The sequence below is a fragment of the Bufo bufo genome, chromosome 6 (assembly GCF_905171765.1).
Source record: "Bufo bufo chromosome 6, aBufBuf1.1, whole genome shotgun sequence".
Classification (NCBI taxonomy): domain Eukaryota; kingdom Metazoa; phylum Chordata; class Amphibia; order Anura; family Bufonidae; genus Bufo; species Bufo bufo.
In genome coordinates, this window is record NC_053394.1 from 405,972,178 (window position 1) to 405,995,888 (window position 23,711).

At 45.0% G+C, this 23,711-nt stretch overlaps 1 protein-coding gene across 1 annotated transcript in view; it reads right to left on the reverse strand.

The window, feature by feature from the left end:
• Window positions 1-561: 561 nt before the first annotated feature.
• Window positions 562-23,711, reverse strand: part of LOC121005788 (zinc finger protein 84-like) — a 44,070-nt gene continuing 20,920 nt past the window's right edge. The window contains exons 4-7 of the mRNA XM_040438553.1: window positions 8,675-8,720; window positions 8,212-8,296; window positions 1,156-1,761; window positions 562-1,071 (exon numbers count right to left, since the gene is read on the reverse strand). Coding sequence (XP_040294487.1) covers window positions 713-1,071; window positions 1,156-1,761; window positions 8,212-8,296; window positions 8,675-8,720 — 1,096 coding nt within the window. The 3' untranslated portion in view covers window positions 562-712. The remainder of the gene's footprint in view (window positions 1,072-1,155; window positions 1,762-8,211; window positions 8,297-8,674; window positions 8,721-23,711) is intronic.

The window sequence follows — 23,711 nt, forward strand, 5'->3', positions numbered from 1 at the left end:
AAGTATTCAGATCCAGGCGATGGTTTAAAAACTATAAAATATTTTTTGTGGAAAAAATCCTTTTAAAGGACATCTGTCAGCAGATTTGTACCTATGAAACTGGCTGCATGTGCCTTTGGAAGCTGAAGGCATCTTTGTTGGTCCAATGTTCGTACGAGTCCACATTGCTAAGAAAGATAAAGTTTTAATATATGCAAATGAGCCTCTTTGAGCAACAGGGGCGTTGCCCTTACACCTAGTGGCTCTGCTCTCTCTGCAACTGCCACGCCCTCTGCACTTTGTGATGACTTTCCACTTCTTGAACCTGTTTTGAAAGAGCTGGAGAACCTCAGGTTAGCCATGCCTGCTTTAGGTGTAACAACAACGCCCCCATTGCTCCTACAGACTCATTTGCATATATTAAAACATCATGTTTCCCAGCCATGCGGGCACATATGAACATGGAACAAACACAGATGCCTTCAGCTACTAAGTGCACATGCAACAGGTCAGCCAGTTTCATAGGTACAAATCTACTGACATGATGCCCTTTAAGGGGTTAATTGTTAAGAAGATATAATTTGTGAATAAATCATTTCCCACATTCTGGACATGAAAATATTTTTCGGTCCCTGTAAGTTCTTTCATGTGTAATTAGAGCTGACTTTTGGTTAAACACTTTCCACATACCTCACATCAGAATGGCTTCTCCTCTCTGTGAATTATTTGATGATCAGGTTGATTTATGAGTAAGACATTTCTCATAATCTGGCCATGAAAATGGCTTCTCCTCTTTGTGACTTTTCTGATGTCTATTAAAATGGGATTTCTGGTTAAAACGCCTCCCACATTCTGAACATGAAAATGGCTTCTCCCCTGTGTGAATTCTTTCATGTTTAACAATTTCTGATTTACAGCTAAAATGTTTTCCACATTCTGAACATAAAAATGGCTTATCGCCTGTGTGAATTCTCTCATGTCTAGCAAGATGTGATTTACATTTAAAACTTTTCCCACATTCTGAACATGAAAATGGCTTCTCCCCTGTGTGAATTCTCTCATGTATAACAATTTCTGATTTACAGTTAAAACCTTTCCCACATTGTGAACATGAAAATGGTTTTACCCCTGTGTGCAATCTCTCATGTTTCACAAGTTTTGTTTTATTTATATAACATTTCCCACATTCTGAGCATGAATATGGCTTCTCCCCTGTGTGAATTCTCTGATGTGTAACAAGATGTGATTTATCTATAAAACATTTTCCACATTCTGAACACCAAAATGGCTTCTCCCCTGTGTGACTTCTCTGATGTGTAACAAGATTTGCTTTCTGGTTGAAACATTTCCTACATTCTGAACATGAAAATGGCTTCTCCCCTGTGTGAATTTTCTGATGTCTAACAAGAGCAAATTTTTTGCTAAAACGTGTTCCACATTCTGAACATGAAAATGGCTTCTCTCCTGTGTGAATTCTCTGATGCATAACAAGAGCTGATTTATAGTTAAAACGTTTCCCACATTCTGAACAGGAATAAGCCTTCTTTCTTGTGTGAGTTCTTTGATGTTCACCTCTTCTTTTACTTTTATTTGGCTTAACAGTCTGTGATAAATCAGATGTTAAGCAAAGATCAGATGATGGATCTTTGCTGTGAAAGGCGGAGGGTCCATATGGGATAACAGCATGCTTTTCATATGTATATGTATCCTGCTTGATACCATGATCATCTGCTTTAAAATATGAAGATATCAGATGTTCTTCTAAGCTCCCGGTACAGTCATCTGCCAGGAATAAAAGTGATTTTTATTATTTTTAAATAGTATAACCTTAAAGTGCATCTGTCAGCATATTGGTAGCTATGACACTGCCTGACCTGTTACATGTGCACTTGGCAGCTGAAGGCATCTGTGTTGGTCCCATGTTCATATGTGCCTGGGTAGCTGAAAAATTTTTTAATATATGTAAATGAACCTCTAGGAGCAACAGGGGAGTTACCATTGTACTTAGAGACTTTGCTTTCTCTGCAACTGCCGCTCCCTATGCACTTTACTTGACAGGGCCAGACAGTGTAAATGTGATCATGTCTGGCCCTGTCAATCAAAGTGCAGAGGGTGTGGCAGTTGCAGAGGGAGCAGAGCCTCTAGGTGTAATGGCAACAACCCCCCATTGCTCCAAAGGCTGATTTACATACCGTATTGTTTGCTTTATAAGACGCACTTTGTTTCCCCCAAAAGTGGGGGGGAAATGGCAGTGCGTCTTATAAAGTGAACGCTCACATTTTTACTCTGGTGACGCTGATACATCGTCGGCTGCTATGATGCACAGCGCGGCCTGCAATGTATCAGCGGGGAGGGAGGAGGGGCTGGGGGCCGGCAACAGGTGTTGGAATCGCGGCGGGGCCACTGTACTCTATTACACCGGGCCCCGCTTTCATATATAAAGTGTAGTCTTGGGTATCGCAATCCTCTGTAGTACTCACTAACTACTGTAGCAGGCAGGCCGGCAGCATAACGTCACTCCCTCCCTCATGCGCCTGCTCCTCCTACTTTTTAATGAAGCAGGCGGAGCAGGCGGTAGTTAGTGAGTACTACAGAGGATTGCGATACCCACAACTATACTTATATATGTACACTTACATATAAAGACTACTATGAGTGGGGCCCGGTGTAATAGAGCACAGTGAGTGCATCGGGCCCTGCTGTGATTCCAACACCAGTTGCCGGCCTAGAGCCCCTGTATTGGGGGTCACTATTTACACAGGAGCACTGTTATGGGGGGATCTGTGGATGACACATATATAGCATAAGATGCTATATATGTGTCATCCACAGATCCCCCCCATAACAGTGTCATCCACAGATATCCCCATAACAGTGTCATCCACAGATATCCCCATAACAGTGTCATCCACAGATATCCCCATAACAGTGTCATCCACAGATCCCTCCATAACAGTGTCATCCACAGATCCCTCCATAACAGTGTCATCCACAGTCCCCCCCATAACAGTGTCATCCACAGATATCCCCATAACAGTGTCATCCACAGATCCCCCATAACAGTCTCATCCACAGATGCCCCATAACAGTGTCATCCACAGATCCCCCATAACAGTGCCATCCACAGATCCCCCATAACAGTAAGTCATCCACAGATCCCTCCATAACAGTGTCATCCACAGTCCCCCCATAACAGTGTCATCCCCAGATATCCCCATAACAGTGTCATCCACAGATCCCCCATAACAGTACCATCCACAGATCCCCCATAACAGTAAGTCACCCACAGATCCCCCATAACAGTGTCATCCACAGATCCCCCATCACAGTGTCATCCACAGATCCCCATAACAGTGTCATCCACAGATCCCCATAACAGTGTCATCCACAGATCCCCTTCATAACAGTGTCATCCACAGATGCCCCCATAACAGTAAGTCATCCACAGATCCCCCATAACAGTGTCATCCACAGATCCCCCATCACAGTGTCATTCACAGATCCCCCATAATAGTGTCATCCACAGATCACCATTAGTTCAAAACCCACCAGAAGCACACCTTTTGTTATGTCATCCACAGATCCCCATAACAGTGTCATCCACAGATCCCCATAACAGTGTCATCCACAGATCCCCTTCATAACAGTGTCATCCACAGATGCCCCCATAACAGTAAGTCATCCACAGATCCCCCATAACAGTGTCATCCACAGATCCCCCATCACAGTGTCATCCACAGATATCCCCATAACAGTGTCATCCACAGATATCCCCATAACAGTGTCATCCACAGATATCCCCATAACAGTGTCATCCACAGATCCCTCCATAACAGTGTCATCCACAGATCCCTCCATAACAGTGTCATCCACAGTCCCCCCCATAACAGTGTCATCCACAGATATCCCCATAACAGTGTCATCCACAGATCCCCCATAACAGTCTCATCCACAGATGCCCCATAACAGTGTCATCCACAGATCCCCCATAACAGTGCCATCCACAGATCCCCCATAACAGTAAGTCATCCACAGATCCCTCCATAACAGTGTCATCCACAGTCCCCCCATAACAGTGTCATCCCCAGATATCCCCATAACAGTGTCATCCACAGATCCCCCATAACAGTACCATCCACAGATCCCCCATAACAGTAAGTCACCCACAGATCCCCCATAACAGTGTCATCCACAGATCCCCCATCACAGTGTCATCCACAGATCCCCATAACAGTGTCATCCACAGATCCCCATAACAGTGTCATCCACAGATCCCCTTCATAACAGTGTCATCCACAGATGCCCCCATAACAGTAAGTCATCCACAGATCCCCCATAACAGTGTCATCCACAGATCCCCCATCACAGTGTCATTCACAGATCCCCCATAATAGTGTCATCCACAGATCACCATTAGTTCAAAACCCACCAGAAGCACACCTTTTGGTTCAAAATATTTTTTTTCTTATTTTCCTCCTCAAAAACCTAGGTGCGTCTTATAAAGCGAAAAATACGGTATATTAAAACGTAATTTTTCTTAGCAATGCAGGCACATATGAACATGGGACCAACACAGATGCCTTCAGCTGCCAAGCGGTAGTTAGTGAGTACTACAGAGGATTGCGATACCCACAACTATACTTATATATGTACACTTACATATAAAGACTACTATGAGTGGGGCCCGGTGTAATAGAGCACAGTGAGTGCATCGGGCCCTGCCGTGATTCCAACACCAGTTGCCGGCCTAGAGCCCCTGTATTGGGGGTCACTATTTACACAGGAGCACTGTTATGGGGGGATCTGTGGATGACACATATATAGCATAAGATGCTATATATGTGTCATCCACAGATCCCCCCCATAACAGTGTCATCCACAGATATCCCCATAACAGTGTCATCCACAGATATCCCCATAACAGTGTCATCCACAGATATCCCCATAACAGTGTCATCCACAGATCCCTCCATAACAGTGTCATCCACAGATCCCTCCATAACAGTGTCATCCACAGTCCCCCCCATAACAGTGTCATCCACAGATATCCCCATAACAGTGTCATCCACAGATCCCCCATAACAGTCTCATCCACAGATGCCCCATAACAGTGTCATCCACAGATCCCCCATAACAGTGCCATCCACAGATCCCCCTTAACAGTAAGTCATCCACAGATCCCTCCATAACAGTGTCATCCACAGTCCCCCCATAACAGTGTCATCCCCAGATATCCCATAACAGTGTCATCCACAGATCCCCCATAACAGTACCATCCACAGATCCCCCATAACAGTAAGTCACCCACAGATCCCCCATAACAGTGTCATCCACAGATCCCCCATCACAGTGTCATCCACAGATCCCCATAACAGTGTCATCCACAGATCCCCATAACAGTGTCATCCACAGATCCCCTTCATAACAGTGTCATCCACAGATGCCCCCATAACAGTAAGTCATCCACAGATCCCCCATAACAGTGTCATCCACAGATCCCCCATCACAGTGTCATTCACAGATCCCCCATAATAGTGTCATCCACAGATCACCATTAGTTCAAAACCCACCAGAAGCACACCTTTTGGTTCAAAATATTTTTTTTCTTATTTTCCTCCTCAAAAACCTAGGTGCGTCTTATAAAGCGAAAAATACGGTATATTAAAACGTAATTTTTCTTAGCAATGCAGGCACATATGAACATGGGACCAACACAGATGCCTTCAGCTGCCAAGCGCACATGTAACAGGTCAGCCAGTGTCATAGGTACAAAACTGCTGACAGATGTCTTTTAACATAGAATTACAAGTTACAAGGCATGGAGCGAAATTCAATCTTCAACTGACTGACAGTGGTAGGAAAAGAGATTACAATCTAACAGCAGACCAGTAGCCAGGACCAGTAGATCTTGATGTTAGGTCACCAGGCTGTTCTCTTGAATTTTCCACTCTTGTCTTGAAGCGTCTTCATAGGTTCATGTTTCTATGTGTCAACCACCACTGTTTTCTAATGAAATGGTCAGTGGAGGATCATGAAGAGACCTGTGAGTCAGTGCTGTTAGGTGGTGTCCATCTCATACACTGACGGCTACATGCATTTCAGCACAGAGCACGACAGAGGATCAGTATGGTCATGAACAAAGAAGTCACGGCTTTGGATCAAGTAACAATAGATTATCAGTTTTAGATTTTTTATTTATATGCATTTATTTCTTCAGGAGAAGTACTTAATACTGTATAATCTACGTGCAACTTTAATAGAAAAAATCTGAAATGGGGTAAAGCACGCCACTACTGGAATCAACACACATGTTGGACAATTTTGTGCTTCCAACTTTGTGGTGACAGTTTGGGGAAGACCCTTTTCTTTTCCAGCATAACTGTGCCACAGAAAACAAAGCAAGGTCCATAAAGACATGATTGGGTGAATTTGGTGTGGAAGAACTTGCTGGCCGCACAGAGTCCTGACCTCAACCCCACCCAACACCTTTTAGATGAGGAGTCTGGGGAGAAGTCTGAGATGATGGATGGGAGGATAGAAACTTATTCCACTCTGTGGAATATGGAGGCAGAGGAAAGCCAATAGTCCAGTCTGAGACATTTATAGGAGCCATATTAACCCCTTCACACTCCTAGGTGTAACTATACATCCAGGTGAGCACTATGTTCGCACACCTGGGCATACAGTTACACCCAACCTTTTACAGGAGGCTGTAACACTATAAAGTGTCACAGTCCCGGAGCCTCCGTTCTCCCTGACAGAGGAGACACAAGGGCTGCTGGCAAGGGACCAATCAAAGTGGTCCCTTGTCAGCGATCTCTCTGATTGGTTAGTCTGTACTAAAGAGCGTAAGTATGATCTCCACAGATCCTGTCCATGGAGATCAGAGCAAGAAAGGAGGTAATGTTCTGAGCCCCTCTGTGCCCCCCATGTACCATAATATGCTGGACCCTTATCTGTCTCCCCCTTCATCCCCCCCCCCCCCCACCTCTGTGCGGCAATAATTTTTTATGCCAATGGCTCAGTTCCGCTGCCATCAGCAGAGAGTGTCAGCTGTAACATAAAGCTCCCTCTCTCCCCATCGGGCCGTGCGCAGTAATAGCAGCAGCCCAATGGCTACCATGGCAACCGGACATCTTACAATGGCGTCTGGGCTTGCCATGTATCTAAGCCTAACAGACCCTGCTCATTTAAAATTGATTAAAAAAAAATGAAAAAACTAAATAAACTACACATAATTGGTATTGCTGCATCCTTAACAACCTTATCTATAAAGTGATCACATTACCTATATTTTTTAATAAAAAGTGATTTCATGATATAAAAGTGGTAAAATTGGTAAAATTATCATAACAAATATACCACATGTAGGACCCTATAAAAAATAAAAATAAAAAATTGCAATTTTTGCCCACTACACCTCCTAAAAAAATGAAATAAAAAGCAATCAAAAAGTCATCTGTACCCAAATATGGTACCAATAAAAACTACAGCTCATTTCACATAAAATGAGCCCCTAAATAAATGGGTGAGAAACTGAGGACACACTGGGTTTAGAATTTATTTCTAGGAATTCAGTAACACATGATGTACGGTAAATATAGAACCGCTCAGCTATAAAACAGCTCTGTACATACCATAAATCTATATGCTGTCATGTCACACCATGACTATCCTCACTAATCTGCTCCCTGAAGTGTCAGCAAGGGGACAATTAAACAGCGGCCATCAGATATTTTGGGGCCCCATATAGTGAGATTGGTCAGAGCCCCAGGGGAAGATGAGGGATAGTGTTGAGGTCTTTAGCAGGAAGGGGAGGCAGAATAGCAGAGCAAATGTCACTGACCACTGGGGATGGTTTCCTGTGATTACTTCTTTACTCCACTTACTCCAGGACATTGTGAGATGTTTAATGACAGACAGGCGACTGCTAATGATCAGTGGTGGATCTTTCTATTTCGGTGGTGGCTCTGCCATTAGGCTCTTCCAAATTCCCAAAAATTTGAATGTGTAAGTGAAGCCTATTTCTGAAAGAGGGTTCATAAATGTTAGAACCTCTTGATCAATACTGTTGGACCCAATACAGTGGTAACAATTGTGTGCTAGTGTCTGTCAGAAAGTATGTGCCCCCCAAACTGGCACCAGTACCTGACAGTGGAATGAGGAATCAGTATCCAGTTACTGAGTAGAATCTGTGAGTCTTCTCTGCTTTATTTAGTGGTTACTACTCACCTGGGCGGTTATCTGTAGGAACATCCTCTATACTCTGCTCATCACTCCTCACATATGTCTTTCTAGCAGTAATATTGTTCAAATGCTGTAAAACAAATATAGTACAAGTCATCAGACGTTGGATAAGTAATGTGGAATATTTTAGATAAAAAGATCATTAATTATCATGACAACAAATAAAATGTCGGTAGCAGTTATCTGCCCTGAATAACTGCAGGTCTCCCATATAAATCCAACCTGTTGGTTCCTTATTAAGACCAGCAATCTCTGTAACCAGAAAACTGTGAGAAGATCCAGATGATGTGTAATGTCTATGGTCAACTGTAATCCTGCCATCTCCACCTTTATTTTTGTACAAGGATAAAACATATCATACTGGTGGATAAAACAAGACTGAACACAAGATCTTCACAGCCTTCTACAGATCATAGGAGACATTTCATGAGACCTTATCTACATCTACCTGATCATCCTGTGGGACATTGTGATGTTCTTCTGAACCATCCTGTGGAAGAAGAGGACTGGGACATCTCTCTGGTGTTCTTCTCTCTTCCTTAACTGTAGGAAACACATCCAGTCACTGAATTAATTCCTTACATACAAATAATGAGAGGACGTGTGTATTTAGTCATGTCTATTACCTGGTGGTGTGAGGGGCCGTTGATCCCCCATCATGACGTCCTTGTACAGATCCTTGTGTCCTTCTAAATACTCCCACTCCTCCATGGAGAAATAGATGGTGACATCCTGACACCTTATGGGAACCTGACAACACAATGATACAGTCATCACCCCCGATCCCTTCATAGCGTTCCTGTATAATGTCCCAGCATTCCCAGCAGTGTCACCTCTCCAGTCAGCAGCTCAATCATCTTGTTGGTGAGTTCTAGAATCTTCTCTCTATTGATTTCCTCATGTATCTGGGGGTGAGGTGGAGGCCCCGTGACTGGGCTCAAGGTTCTTCTCCATCCTTCAGACACAGGGGCCTGACAGCGCCCACTAGAGGTCTTCTTCATTACTGTGTAGCCCTGGTGATGGAGAGACATAGTAATAAATATCACTCCATACATCTCCAGAGTCCCTCACCTCTCCAGTCATGTCCATCTGTTAGTAACATAGATAAGATGATGTAATGTAACATCATCAGAATCCCTCACCTCTCCAGTAAGTCGGAAGAGGATCTCTAGGGTGAGATTTATTATACTCTCCGCCATCTTGTCTCTGTCCCTATCCATCCTTGACGGGTCAATCAGGAGAAGGATCTTATATAGAAGATCTCCACTGAGCGGATCCTATATTATAGGAACCTGAATAAAGAGAAGATGAAATGATGTAAAATCCTTCAAAATCCCCAAATCCCTGGAGATAATAAGAGGAGACATCGGTGGAGATAATAAAGTATAGATGTGAATATCTAGTGAAGGCAGCTCCTCCATGTTTCAGGACAAAGCATGTCCCCCTTCACACGACACTTTAGTCAATTACAGGTGATGCCAGTATAGCGGTGCTGAAACACATTCTGCTTTAAGCAGTTTTTGAAACTGAAACCAGGAGTGGATTCTCCAGGAGTGGAGAAGTAGTATCTCTTCTTAATCCTTTCTCTCATTTTATGATCAACTCCTGATTTTGACTTAAAGGTCTATGTACACCTTCAGAGGCTGATTATTTTAATAATTGCATTTTACTCAATTTGGGCTAAAATCATTTTTTTCAATTGGTCTTTATTAAAAATATTGAGCCTTACTGTCACAAAGGGTTAACTGTTTTTCTAACTGTATAACTGGTACTTTCACTTTGTGCCCGTCATCTAATAAACCTTATCTCTAATTTACTAATAGGTCATAAACACTTATTTAAACCACATTCTTATCAGTAAGATAAGAACTGAGCTATAATGAGTGTTTATAATGTCAGAGATCAGAGATAAGTAGCCGTCAGATGAGCTGGCTGATTCAGATCTCTCTATTAGAGCATCTCAGCCCTGTAAAGAGAAAAGGGCTCCATATTTGTAATAAAGACCAATAAAAAAATATATATTTTAGCTCAAAATGAATACAACGCAATAATAAAAAAATGCCCCCAAAGGTGTACATAAAACATTATATTACAGATATGGTTTTTGCAACAACAGACCTGCATTTATGGAGCATTTTTTTCCAGCAACGGCAAAAAAGCTAATCACACAGTGCAAAACTGAATTACATTAATGTCATTAAAAGGGCATCTCTCAATAGTTTTGTACCTATGACACTGGCTGACCTGTTACATGTACACTTGGCAGCTGAAGACATCTGTGTTGGACACTAAACAAATTGTGAATAAAAACTGAATACAATGATGTGGAGATGGCAAATGTCAATATTTTATTTGTAATAGAACGTAGATGACAGATCAAATGTTTAATCCGAGTAAATGTATCATTTTAAAGGAAAAATACGTTGATTCCAATTTTCACGGTGTCAACAAATCCCCAAAAAGTTGGGACAAGTAGCAATAAGAGGCTGGAAAAAGTAAATTTGAGCATAACGAAGAGCTGGAAGACCAATTAACACTAATTAGATCAATTGGCAACATGATTGGGTATAAAAAGAGCTTCTCAGAGTGGCAGTGTCTCTCAGAAGCCAAGATGGGTAGAGGATCACCAATTCCCACAATGTTGCCCAGAAAGATAGTGGAGCAATATCAGAAAGGTGTTACCCAGCGAAAAATTGCAAAGACTTTGCATCTATCATCATCAACTGTGCATAACATCATCCGTAGATTCAGAGAATCTGGAACAATCTCTGTGCGTAAGGGTCAAGGCCGTAAAACCATACTGGATGCCCGTGATCTCCGGGCCCTTAAACGACACTGCACCACAAACAGGAATGCTACTGTAAAGGAAATCACAGAATGGGCTCAGGAATACTTCCAGAAACCATTGTCAGTGAACACAATCCACCGTGCCATCCGCCGTTGTCAGCTGAAACTCTACAGTGCAAAGAAGAAGCCATTTCTAAGCAAGATCCACAAGCGCAGGCGTTTTCACTGGGCCAGGGATCATTTAAAATGGAGTGTGGCAAAATGGAAGACTGTTCTGTGGTCAGACGAGTCACGATTCAAAGTTCTTTTTGGAAATCTGGGACGCCATGTCATCCGGACCAAAGAGGACAAGGACAACCCAAGTTGTTATCAACGCTCAGTTCAGAAGCCTGCATCTCTGATGGTATGGGGTTGCATGAGTGCGTGTGGCATGGGCAGCTTGCATGTCTGGAAAGGCACCATCAATGCAGAAAAATATATTCAGGTTCTAGAACAACATATGCTCCCATCCAGACGTCATCTCTTTCAGGGAAGACCCTGCATTTTTCAACAAGATAATGCCAGACCACATTCTGCATCAATCACAACATCATGGCTGCGTAGGAGAAGGATCCGGGTACTGAAATGGCCAGTCTGCAGTCCAGATCTTTCACCTATAGAGAACATTTGGCGCATCATAAAGAGGAAGGTGCAACAAAGAAGGCCCAAGACGATTGAACAGTTAGAGGCCTGTATTAGACAAGAATGGGAGAGCATTCCTATTTCTAAACTTGAGAAACTGGTCTCCTCGGTCCCCAGACTTCTGTTGAGTGTTGTAAGAAGAAGGGGAGATGCCACACAGTGGTGAAAATGGCCTTGTCCCAACTTTTTTGGGATTCGTTGACACCATGAAATTCTGATTGAACATATTTTTCCCTTAAAATGGTACATTTTCTCAGTTTAAACTTTTGTTCCGTGATTTATGTTCTATTCTGAATAAAATATTAGAAGTTGGCACCTCCACATCATTGCATTCAGTTTTTATTCACGATTTGTATAGTGTCCCAACTTTTTTTTATAAAACACCAGTTTTCTCAGCAATGTGGACACATATGAACATGGGACCAACACAGATGCCTTCAGCTGCCAAGCGCACATATAACAGGTCAGCCAGTGTCATAGGTACAAATCTGCTTTAAGTCTGCTGGAGGAAAACACAGTATATTGCATGTGTATTTTATTTTTTTATTTTTTTGCTGCAACAAAAATTCAGTACAGCCACAACGTACATTGGGCATGTGATCCCATTATGGTGAGAACCCACAGCGAATGTCCAATAAGGAATCTCTTGCCACAACGTCCGCGGATCCGTTTTTTTGCAGATTAGATGCTGTCCCATTTACTTCTATCGGGCCCTTTTCTTCCATTGCACGGCTCAGCAAAAAAATGAAACATGTCCTAGACTTGTCAGTGAAAATCAGGACATGGCCCTATTGAAGTATATTGATCAGCAAAAAAACGGAATGCAATTCGGTTTTTTTCGACATGCTGAACTGGTCGCCAAAAAACGGATCCGCATTTTTGCGGACAGCATACGGCCGTCTGAATGAGCCCTAACTGATAGAAATACCTGACCGAATAACTGAAGTGTGAACTTGGCCTAATCCTGACAGACAATGGCGGTGACTATACACATACCTTCATCTGTACTGCTGGACACTACATGTATGGTGGAGGGGGGAATACTGGGCTAAAGGACCTTTCATGATGTCATGACCATGTGATCATGTGTGGGAGGAGTAAGGTTACAGGCTGTGCTGCTGGAGGAGGCAAATGACCTTTCATGATGTCATGATCATGTGACAATGTGTAGGAGGAGTCAAGTCTTCAGGTTGTGCTTTTGGAGGAGGTAAAGGACCTTTCATGATGTCATGACCATGTGATCATGTGGGAGGAGTAAGGTTACAGGCTGTGCTGCTGGAGGAGGTAAATGACCTTTCATGATGTCATGATCATGTGACAATGTGTAGGAGGAGTCAAGTCTTCAGGTTGTGCTTTTGGAGGAGGTAAAGGACCTTTCATGATGTCATGACCATGTGATCATGTGGGAGGAGTTAGGCTCCAGGCTGTGATTCCTCATGAGCAGGTAATAGAGCTGTGTGCGCTTCATAAATTTTGCATAAGTTAACAAAGCAGCTCCAATCTTATAACTAACCTGAAGCACACTGACGACGAGTCATTACTCAGCTTTCCGTCATCTCCAGAGGTTCTGAGGCAAAATCTCATCATCTAAAGAAGAGACATTGGTCCAAAAAACAGATATTTATTAACGACTGGTACAACATGTTCTGAGTCAGTTATATAAAGTCTGAACTCGTGACGGATCCCCCCATTACAGCGCAGGGTCACTTACTTTGCTTTCTTACAATAACCCAAGACCCGAGAGCACGTGCATTATAGTTAGTGGACTGTAGAACTCAGCAGTGATTTTAATAAAACTGCTGAAGGATACAAAGTAATTTGGCCGGGTGCTCGGGTTCGGCATATTGCGGATCGGATTGACAGATTGCCGGGTGGGGCTGGGGAAGACCCAGCGGTCATGGTACACACTGGCACCGATGACAAAGTCAGGGGGAGATGGAAGGTCCTTAAAAATGATTTTAGGGAACTAGGAGAGAAGCTCAAGTCCAGGACCTCCTAGGTAGTCTTTTCAGTAATACTACCAGTGCCACCAGAGAAACAATGGGAGCTTAGGGAGTTAAATAAGTGGCTCAGAAGCTGGTGCAGGAAGGAAGGGTTTGGGTTCATGGAGAACTGGGCCGACTTCGCTGTCCGTTACAGGCTCTACAGTAGGGACGGGCTGCACCTTAATGGGGAGGGTGCAACTGCCCTGGGGGAAAAATGGTTAGACGGCTGGAGGAGCTTTTAAACTAGGATCTGGGGGAGGGTGGGGGGTCATACTAATAAGGGGGTAGATAGTGTAGATAAAGAGTGGGATATAGGAGGGGGCAGTAGGGATTTAGTGGGGGCTGATGTTAGTGAGGAAAGACTGAGCAGAACTATACACCGATGAAAAATAGAGCTGCTGGTAACAAGAACCTGTTACATAAAAACATCAACCAAGGTAACCCAAAAATCTCAGATATTCACTTTACAGGTAATAGTAATTTAAAATGTATTTTCACAAATGCCAAAAGTCTAGCTAGCAAAATGGGGGATCTGGAGGCTATGGTACTAGAAGAACACATAGATGTAGTTGGTGTGGCTGAGACATGGTTGGACTCTTCACATGACTGGGCTGTTAATATTGAGGGTTTTACACTATTTAGGAAAGACAGGGTCAATAGAAAAGGCGGTGGTGTGTGCCTGTATGTGAGGAGTGATCTGAAGACAAGTGTGAAAGAGGCAATTGTGGGTGAGGATGATGATGATTGGAAACCTTATGGGTGGAAGTTCAAAGGGATATAAACACTGAAAAAATAATACTTGGTGTAATCTATAGATCCCCTAACATCACAGAGGAGATAGAAACGCAACTGTATAACCAAATAGAGCGGGCGGATCAGGCTGGTACAGTGGTCATAATGGGAGATTTTAACTTCCCAGACACTGACTGGGGTCATGGTTCTGCCTCAACCGCAAAGGGGAGAAAATTCCTCAACTTGCTGCAGGACCACTTTATGGGCCAGTTTGTAGAAGCTCCCACTAGGGGCTGATGCTCTGTTAGATCTGGTAATTTCTAATGATGCAGAGCTTGTTGGAAATGTTACTGTTCAAGAAACACCAGCTGAAGAACAGCTTTTACCCCAAAGCAATCAGTCTCCTACAGGGCCGGCCTTAGGTGTTCAGGCGCCCTGTGCGAGCTAACCTTGTGGCGCGCCCCCCCCCCCAAAAAAAAACAAAAAACACTGCTTGTTGCTGGCATCATGGCATAGGCTGGCTGACTATCCAACCAAGTAGTTACCAGCCCACACACCCCAAAGGCCGGTGTAATGTTATACTTCCCTACTTCGTGAGATTTCCCTACCCTCGTCACTTCCGGTCGGACCGGACATGACGTGAGGAGGTGTGCAGTGCCGCGCAGGCGCACAACGACAGGTTAGGGAAATTTCACAGCAGAGTGCGCATGCGCCAGGAGCCTCGCCGGCGGTTAGGGTAGGGAAAAACTATGGGCCAATGACACTGCATGCAGCGGGAGCCTCACCAGCGGTTAGGGAAGGGAAAAATTACGTACGGGCCAGTGCTTTTTCCCTACCCTAACCGCGGGTGAGGCTCCCAGCGCATGCGCAGTGTCGGCCGGTGTCCAGCTGAGAAAATTAGTTTCCAATGTAGTATTAATAACTAAACAATTAAATAATAAACATATTGCATTGTCTACTTACCACCAGGACAATAAGATGATCTGGACTCTGGCTGCAGTCTGGCTCTGGGGACTCCATTGTCACTCTCATTATTCCCCCCCCCCCCCTTGTCACTCTCATTATTTCCCCCCTCCCCCCTTGTCACTCTCATTATTCCCCCCCCTTGTCACTCTCATTATTTCCCCCCTCCCCCCTTGTCACTCTCATTATTTCCTCCCCCCCTCCCCCCTTTTCACTCTCATTATTTCCTCCCCCCTCCCCCCTTGTCACTCTCATTCTACTCCCACCTCCACCTCTAGTGTAGCGTGGCCGAGCTCTGTTCGATCCGCGGTACAGGAGCATTTGTTTCCTGTACCCGGCCGGACTGACAGGAAGTGCACACTAAGTGAGCACTTCCTGTCAGTCCGGCCGGGTACAGGAAACAAAAGCTCCTGTACCGCGGATCGAACAGAGCTCGGCCACGCTACATTAACAGCACACAGCAGGCGCAGGCAGGATTCTTTAGAGCGGCAAGCGCTCAGCCTCAGCCGCTCAGGCGGCGCAGCATGAGGGGCGCCGCCGGCCGCCCGAACTTATATAAGCAACTTTTTTATTATTATTATTATTTTTTAAACCGCAACGGGCGCCGGGCGCCCCCTGCTAAATACAGGGGAGATGGAGGGGGCGGGGGGCCCGCCCCGAGGGAGAACACAAGTGCCGCCTCGCCTGCCGCATATTACATTGCGAGCTGTCGGCCGCCCAGCGCCCCTGTTGCTATGGCGCCCTGTGCGGCCGCACAGCCCGCACACCACAAAGGCCGGCCCTGGTCTCCTAAATGCTTAGAGACTATTGCCCCTTCCTAGGATAGAAACTACCACAGACTGAAAGTGACTGCTGCATTCATGACCCCATGATGATATCTTGTCTGCAGTGGTGTCTGATCAGTGTGTGTGTATATACTCATAAGCACTTCCTACTTTGCTCTCGCTATATATATATATATATATGCTGTGAACTGGGAATAGTAATGCTTTCTAGTGCAATGTTTTAGTTTTTTTCTAGTGTAATGCTTTAGTTTAAATGTCAGTTCTTTGTTCCTCTGTCCATGGCATCTAGGATTGCTCCAAACATTTCATTGTATTGTACATTGTATTACATTGTATTGTACAGTGACAATAAAGGCATCTTATCTTATCTTATCTAATAGTGACCACAATATAATTATATTTCCCCTACACTATAAAAAGCAAACTCTGTCAGGCAGAGCAAAGACACTGAATTTTAAAAAGGCTAATTTCCCTGGGTTGAGGATAAATGGGAGAGCTTTAAATCCACATTTAGTAATTGCACAAAAATTTTTATTCCTTCAGGTAACAAGTATAAATGACTAAAACTAAACCCCCCATGGTTTATAGCTACTGGAAAAAGGGCAATACATGACAAAAAAGAGCATTTAAAAAATACAAATCTGTGGGGTCAGATGTAGCCTTTGAAGTGTACAAAGGGCTTAACAAAATCTGAAAAAGGAGATACAATTTGCAAAAATACTAAACAAACAGCAGGTTGCAAAAGAGAGCAAAACAAATCCTTTAAATATATAAATGCTAAAAAACCAAGGTCTTAGCAGGTAGGTCCCCTAAATAATGGTAAAGAGGGGTTAGTCACGGAAGATAAGGAAAAGGCATTTGGCGCAAGGCAAATGTGGTGCTCATATTCAAAAAAGGATCTAGGTCATCCACAGGTAATTTTAGACCAGTTAGTTTAACTTTTGTTGTGGGAAAAATGTTTTAAGGACTCTTAAGGGATTATATACAGGAGTATGTGACTGTAAATAATATTATAAGTGATAACCAGCATGGGATTACTATGGACAGAAGTTGTCAGACTAACCTGATTAGTTTTTATCAGGAGGTGAGTAGAGACAGAGGGGCAGATGTGGATGTAGTGTTTCTGGATTTTGCAAAGGCTTTTGATACTGTTCCTCATAGACGTTTAATAGGTAAAGTAAGGTCTATAGGCTTGGAAAGTATAGTCTGTAATTGGATTGAAAACTGGCTGAAGGACCGTGTCCAGAGAGTTGTGGTCAATGATTCCTATTCAGAATGGTCCAGGGTTATAAGTGGTGTACTCCAAGGTTCAGTGCTGGGCCCTATATTATTTAATTTATTTATTAATGATATTGAGGACGGGATTAATAGCACCGTTGCTGACTTGAACACTCTAAGTGATTGGGCCTCAACTTGGCAAATGAGGTTCAATGTGGATAAATGTAAAGTTCTGCATCTTAGTAATAATAATCTCTGTGCATCATATATCCTAGGGAATGTAACACTGGGAGAGTCACTTATAGAGAAGGATTTTGGTGTCCTTGTAGATCGTAGATTAAATAACAGCACAATTTCAATCAGCTGCTTCTAAGGCCACCAGGAAATTGTCATGCATTAAACGAGGCATGGATTCGCGGGGCAGGGATGTAATATTACCAAAATTTACCACTGGGGGCGTGGCTTGCTCATGGCGGAGTAGGACGCAGGGAAGTGAAGCTCTCCCGCCATCTCCGCTTGATTTGCTATTTCTACAAGAATACCTGCTTGTTCGAGATCCCTGATGGGTCGCAAAACTGCCAAGGGGCCACAGGAGCCTGCACAACAGCCGGAGGGGTCCGGAATACAGAAGTTTTTCGGATCACAGCTGAGCGATACTGGGCCTTTCAGAGACGCCCAAGATGGCGACCGGGAGAAATACACCCGCTGCTGTCGGAAGCACGAGCCCGCCGCCTACTGATAGAGAGCCCAGAAGCCTGGCATCCAGTGTTGCAGATGGAGACTGGGATATCCGCACTTATTTGCAAGCGCTGCCTACTAAAGATGACCTGGCGCAATTGGTACAGAGGCTGGAGCAGACTTACTGATCCGAGATGGAGACCCTCAAGGGGAAATTAAGCACCTGGGCACCAGAGTGGAGGCCTCAGAGAAGGTGCAGGAGGTCTTCCACGACCAGCTGGAGGACCATCATAAGGTACTGTCGGCGCATTCGCAGCAGATTAATCATCTGTTATCCCATGTAGACGACCTTGAGAACAGCCATCGCAGGAATAACCTGCGGATCAGGGGGGTAGCGGAATCGGTCCCCACGTCTGAGTTGGAGGCGACGATCCAGACCTTCTTCGGTTAGCTACTAGGGGACTCTGCACAGCTGCCGGTGGAATTAGATCGTCTGCACAGGGCCTTGGGTCCTAAATCTAATGATGCCTCCAGCCCGAGGGACATTGTGTGCAGGGTGCACTTCTTTAAAGTGAAGGAAGATATTTTAAGAGCGGCCAGACAGGCGGACACTCTTGAACTTGGAGGGTCTTCAGTCCAGATTCTACCGGACCTTTCCAGGCGCACTCTTCAACTCAGAAGGGCGATGAGGCCCTTACTCACCTTGCTAAAAGAGAAGGAGATCCCATACAGGTGGGGCTTTCCATTTCAGCTGCATGCCAGGAAAGGTGGCAGGTCGGCGGTGTTCAAGGATCCGGAGGACCTTCCCAAGTTTCTGGAGACTTTGGCGCTCCCGCGTGTCTTACTGCCGGAGTGGCCGACTGTTCCGGAGCCTGCGCCGTTGCCCCAGAGGGAGAGGTAGTCTGAGGTCTCCCCAAGGGCCTCCAAACAAAGGAGATCGCCATGAAGCTGGACTCTTCAGTCTAGGGGTCACTTAATTTTTCGCAGAGGCCGATTAGTGGGCTGTTATTGTGGGTTTCAGTTATGTCCCATAGAAATGTGGTTACAGCCGGTAGGCTGTCCTGTTATGTTTGCTCATAATGAGTTCCTAATGTTCAGGATTTTGTGGGGAACGAGTGTTATGTTTATATGGGGTAGGCTGCTGCATGTCGAGTATTAGACAGGAGGATAGTATGGCCACATGGGTCAATAATGTATATTTGATGCAGGATGTATTTTTATATTCTGGGTTCTTCTTTTTCTTTTTTCGAATAGCATTTTCTTGAATGTCAGTTGGTTCTAACACATGGAGATGGTGGGGGGGGGGGGGGGGGCCTGCTTTGTCATCTAGGGCTTCCTCTTCTACCTTAGTTGTGTGGGTAGTGCATGGACGTTATGTTCCACCGCCTAGTGTTACTTACAAGTAATATCACTGCCTTGCATTGCGAGGGCTTATTTGTTATATGTGTTTGTTGTGTGTTTCCCCTGGTGTGTCTTGTCCTCCCATGGGTAATGGTCTTACCCTTCTATGTTTGGTATCCATCTGATTATCTGGATATAACTACTAAATGCTATGTCATCCGTTAAGGTTTGCTCTTATAATGTCAATGGCCTAAATGAAACGGTCAAGAGGAATCAGGTATTATATAACCTCCATAAGCAGAAAGTGGGTATAATCTTTTGCAGGAGACCCACTTTAAAAAGGACATGTCCCCACGTGCAAAAATAGGTACTTTACCACATGGGCTCATAGTACATATGCTGAGTCTAAATCTAGGGGAGTTGCTATAGCCATCCACAAGGATGTGCCATGCTCCATTCTGGATACTTGCCAGGATGATCAGGGCCGTTACTTGTTCCTGAAAGTTAATATTGGCACTAGATTGATGATTTTGGCTAACTTGTACTGCCCCAACACAGTTGGAGGACTTTGCAGACGGCGTGCCGATTATCTTGGGTGGAGACATTAATCTCCCTCTGGATGCTAAATTGGACACGTCATCAGGTGAGTCTTCAATTTCTCCTGGGGTGGCCCGGGGCTTCCAGAGACACCTACATTCACTTTGTCTAGTGGATGTATGGCGGATTCTACATCCGTCGGTGAAAGACTTTACGTTTTTCTCCATTGCTCATAATTCATATCACCGCCTAGACTCTGTGTTTGTCTCACATGATTTATTAGATCTGCGCCCCCGACTGCGGCGATAGAGCCTATCCTCTTTTCTGACCACTCGCTGACATGGGTTGCTCTGGACCTGGGAGACCCCACTCGTTCAAAGGGCTCTTGGAAGCTAAACGATAATGTACTGAAAGACAGTGTGTGTGTGGCTGACATTAAAAAGGTTATTGAGGAGTTTGTGGAGGTTCATGTTGGAGATCCCTCTAGATCCACTATTAAGTGGGAGGCTCTCAAGTGTGTGATTAGGGGTCGCTTGATTTCCCATGCGTCCCGATTAAAGAAGATGCGATCCATCCAGATTGTTGAACTGCTAAAAAAAATAGCAGAGTTAGAAGGGTGCCATAAGAATAGTCTGGATCCGAAGGTGTATCAGGAGCTCTGTGATGTTAGGAATGCCTTGCGGAAACTCATTGACCAGAAATATTTAGGGGCCAGAGACAGACTTAAAAGTTTGTTTTATGGCTTAGGTGACAAAAGTGGTAGACTCCTGGCGAGGACGTTGCGACCGCGGACAGCCTCCGGTTACATTCCTTCTCTCAACTGTAGAGCGGGGGGGAAGGTACATGCTACTGAAGACATTTTGAAGGAGTTTCAAGCTTATTATGAGAAACTATATAGTCTGAACGAAAAATATGCAGATTTAGCACCTGAACTTAAAGTTCAAAAAATAAGACAGTACTTATCAGAGTTGAAGGGACCTAAACTATCGAGCGTAGATAGTGCAGACTTAGAGGGGGAGATAACCGAACAGGAGATTAAGGGGGTCGTGAAAACACTGGAAGCAGGTAAATGCCCAGGACCAGATGTGTTTACACTCCGCTTTTATAAAAAATTCCTAGACGAGGTGTCAGGGCCCTTGAGGGATATGTGCAATTCTATGGATCAAGGAGATATGTTTCCGGCGCAGGCGGTTACGGCACACATCTGTGTTATCCCTAAACCATGAAAGGACCCTTCGGCCTGTAGTAATTACCGACCAATTTCTTTAATCAACATTGACGTTAAGATATATGCTAAAATTTTGGCAAACAGACTGAAGGTTCATATTCCTTCCCTGGTACCCGGCAGAGAGGCGAGAGACAATACTATTAGATCCCTGGCTCATATTGCAAGGGCTAAGGCCAATAAGATGCCTCTCTGTCTACTCTCAGTTGACGCGGAAAAGGCGTTTGACCGCGTAGACTGGGATTTCCTTAGGGAGACCTTGCAGGCGTTTGGACTGGGACCTATTATGTTAGTTAGGATAATGGCTCTCTACAATAAGCCAAGAGCCCAGGTGAGAGTGAATGGCGAGTTATCTTCCCCGTTTGAGATTCACAACGGGACCCGCCAGGGGTGCCCGTTGTCACCATTACTGTATATTCTGGTCATGGAGTTTCTGGCAAGGGCACTTAGAGCTAATGCGTCCATAAGGGGCCTTTATTTTGGAACACAGGAATCTAAAATTGCCATCTACGCAGATGATCTATTGATATACTGTTCCGACCTGGTGGTTAGTTTACCGAATATTACGAAGGAATTCTCTATATTTGGGGACTTAAGTAACTTCAAGGTGAACTTCCATAAATCCGAAATACTGAATGTCACGGTTCCACACACACTGTGCAAGCATTGAAACAGGCTTTTCCGTTCCAATGGAGGTCGGATTACATTTCTTATCTGGGGGTGTCTATCCCAGCCCGTTTAGAGAACCTGTATCAGCTGAATTTTTCTGCAATATTGGCAGAGATTAAAAAGGATCTCACCGCCTGGAAGCATCTGTTATTGTCGTGGTTTGGAAGAATACATGCGTTGAAAATGAATGTACTCCCTAGGATTTTGTATCTTCTTAGGACCATCCCCATCCTGCTACCGTGTGTGTTCTTCAAAACCATGAGATCCATGTTCCTAGATTTCATCTGGGCTGGGGCTTCACCTAGGTTAGGGATTAGGTTCCTCTTTAGAACTAAGGACAGAGGTGGAGTGGGTGTCCCTGATATTAAGTTATATCATAGAGCGACAATCCTTATTGTCTGGTTCCATAATGGTTCCACTAAGAGGTGGGTTGGGTTTGAGAGAAGTGAGATGGGAGTTCCCCCTCAAAATCTTCTTTGGATATCTAAAGCTTCACGTAGTTGCAGACTCCCGCTTATCACGGCAGGTGTTCTTCAAGTATGGGATAGATTGTCACGGAACCATGAACCAGACGTACAACAAGAGATAAGTGAAAATAAGAAGGCTTTATTGAAAATAAAGCTGTAAAGCAAAAGTCCAAACGGATGGTGAAACCGAGCAGAGTCTTTGCGAAGCCAGAGGTCAGGAACCAGAAGGGTAGTCAGACGAAGCCAGGATCAGGAACCAGCAGGGTAGTCAGACGAAGCCAGGATCAGGAACCAGCAGGGTAGTCAGACGAAGCCAGGATCAGGAACCAGCAGGGTAGTCAGACGAAGCCAGGATCAGGAACCAGAAGGGTAGTCAGACGAAGCCAGGATCAGGAACCAGAAGCAGCAGCAGTCTTAGAAGCATGTGAACACAAGAGGACCAAGCAAGGAACTGAAGCCACAGACCTCCTATATATATGAGCTAGGCATCCAGCTCCTCCCAGGGGAAGGAGGAGCCGCAGGGTGGAAGGCTACAAGAAACCCAGAAACCAAGATGGCCGCCAGCACATGTCAAACGAAGGAGAGCAGCAAGCAGGTAAGACCATGACAGTACCTCCCCCTCAAGGGCCCCTCCTCCGCGGAGCACAAAACGGTTTCTGAGGGAAGCGTGCGTGGAAGGCTCGGAGCAAGGCAGGAGCATGGACATCTGCGGAGGGAACCCAGGAACGCTCCTCTGGACCATAACCACGCCAATGGACCAAAAACTGCAACCGACCGCGGACCAGGCGTGAGTCCAGGATATTGCTCACCTCATATTCCTCACGATTGCCCACTTGGACCGGACGAGGCCGAGGAACCGAGGAAGTGAAACGATTACACACCAGTGGCTTCAACAGGGAGACATGAAACACGTTGGAGATCCGCATGCCAGGAGGAAGCGCAAGGGCATAGGCTACCGGGTTTACCCTGCGAAGCACTCGGAAGGGACCAACAAAGCGAGGCGCCAGCTTGGGAGTGGGCACTCGAAGGTTGAGGTTGCGGGTGGACAACCATACACGGTCTCCGACCTGGTAGGAAGGAGCAGGCGCTCGTCTGCGATCAGCCTGGAGTCTCTGGCGCTGCGCAGAGACCTCAAGGGACTTCTGGATCTGTACCCAAGAAGCACGTAGGACGGAAAGGTGATCCTCCACAGCCGGAATATCCTGGGGAGAGAATACCTCCGGTAACACGGCAGGTTGGAACCCATAATTGGCCATGAAGGGAGACGTCCCAGAGGAAGAGTTCACCGCCGTGTTCCTGGCAAACTCAGCCCAAGGCAGGAGGTCAACCCAATTGTCTTGGTGATCGGAGACATAGCAACGAAGGAATTGCTCCAAGGCCTGATTGGATCGTTCTGCGGCCCCATTGGACTGAGGGT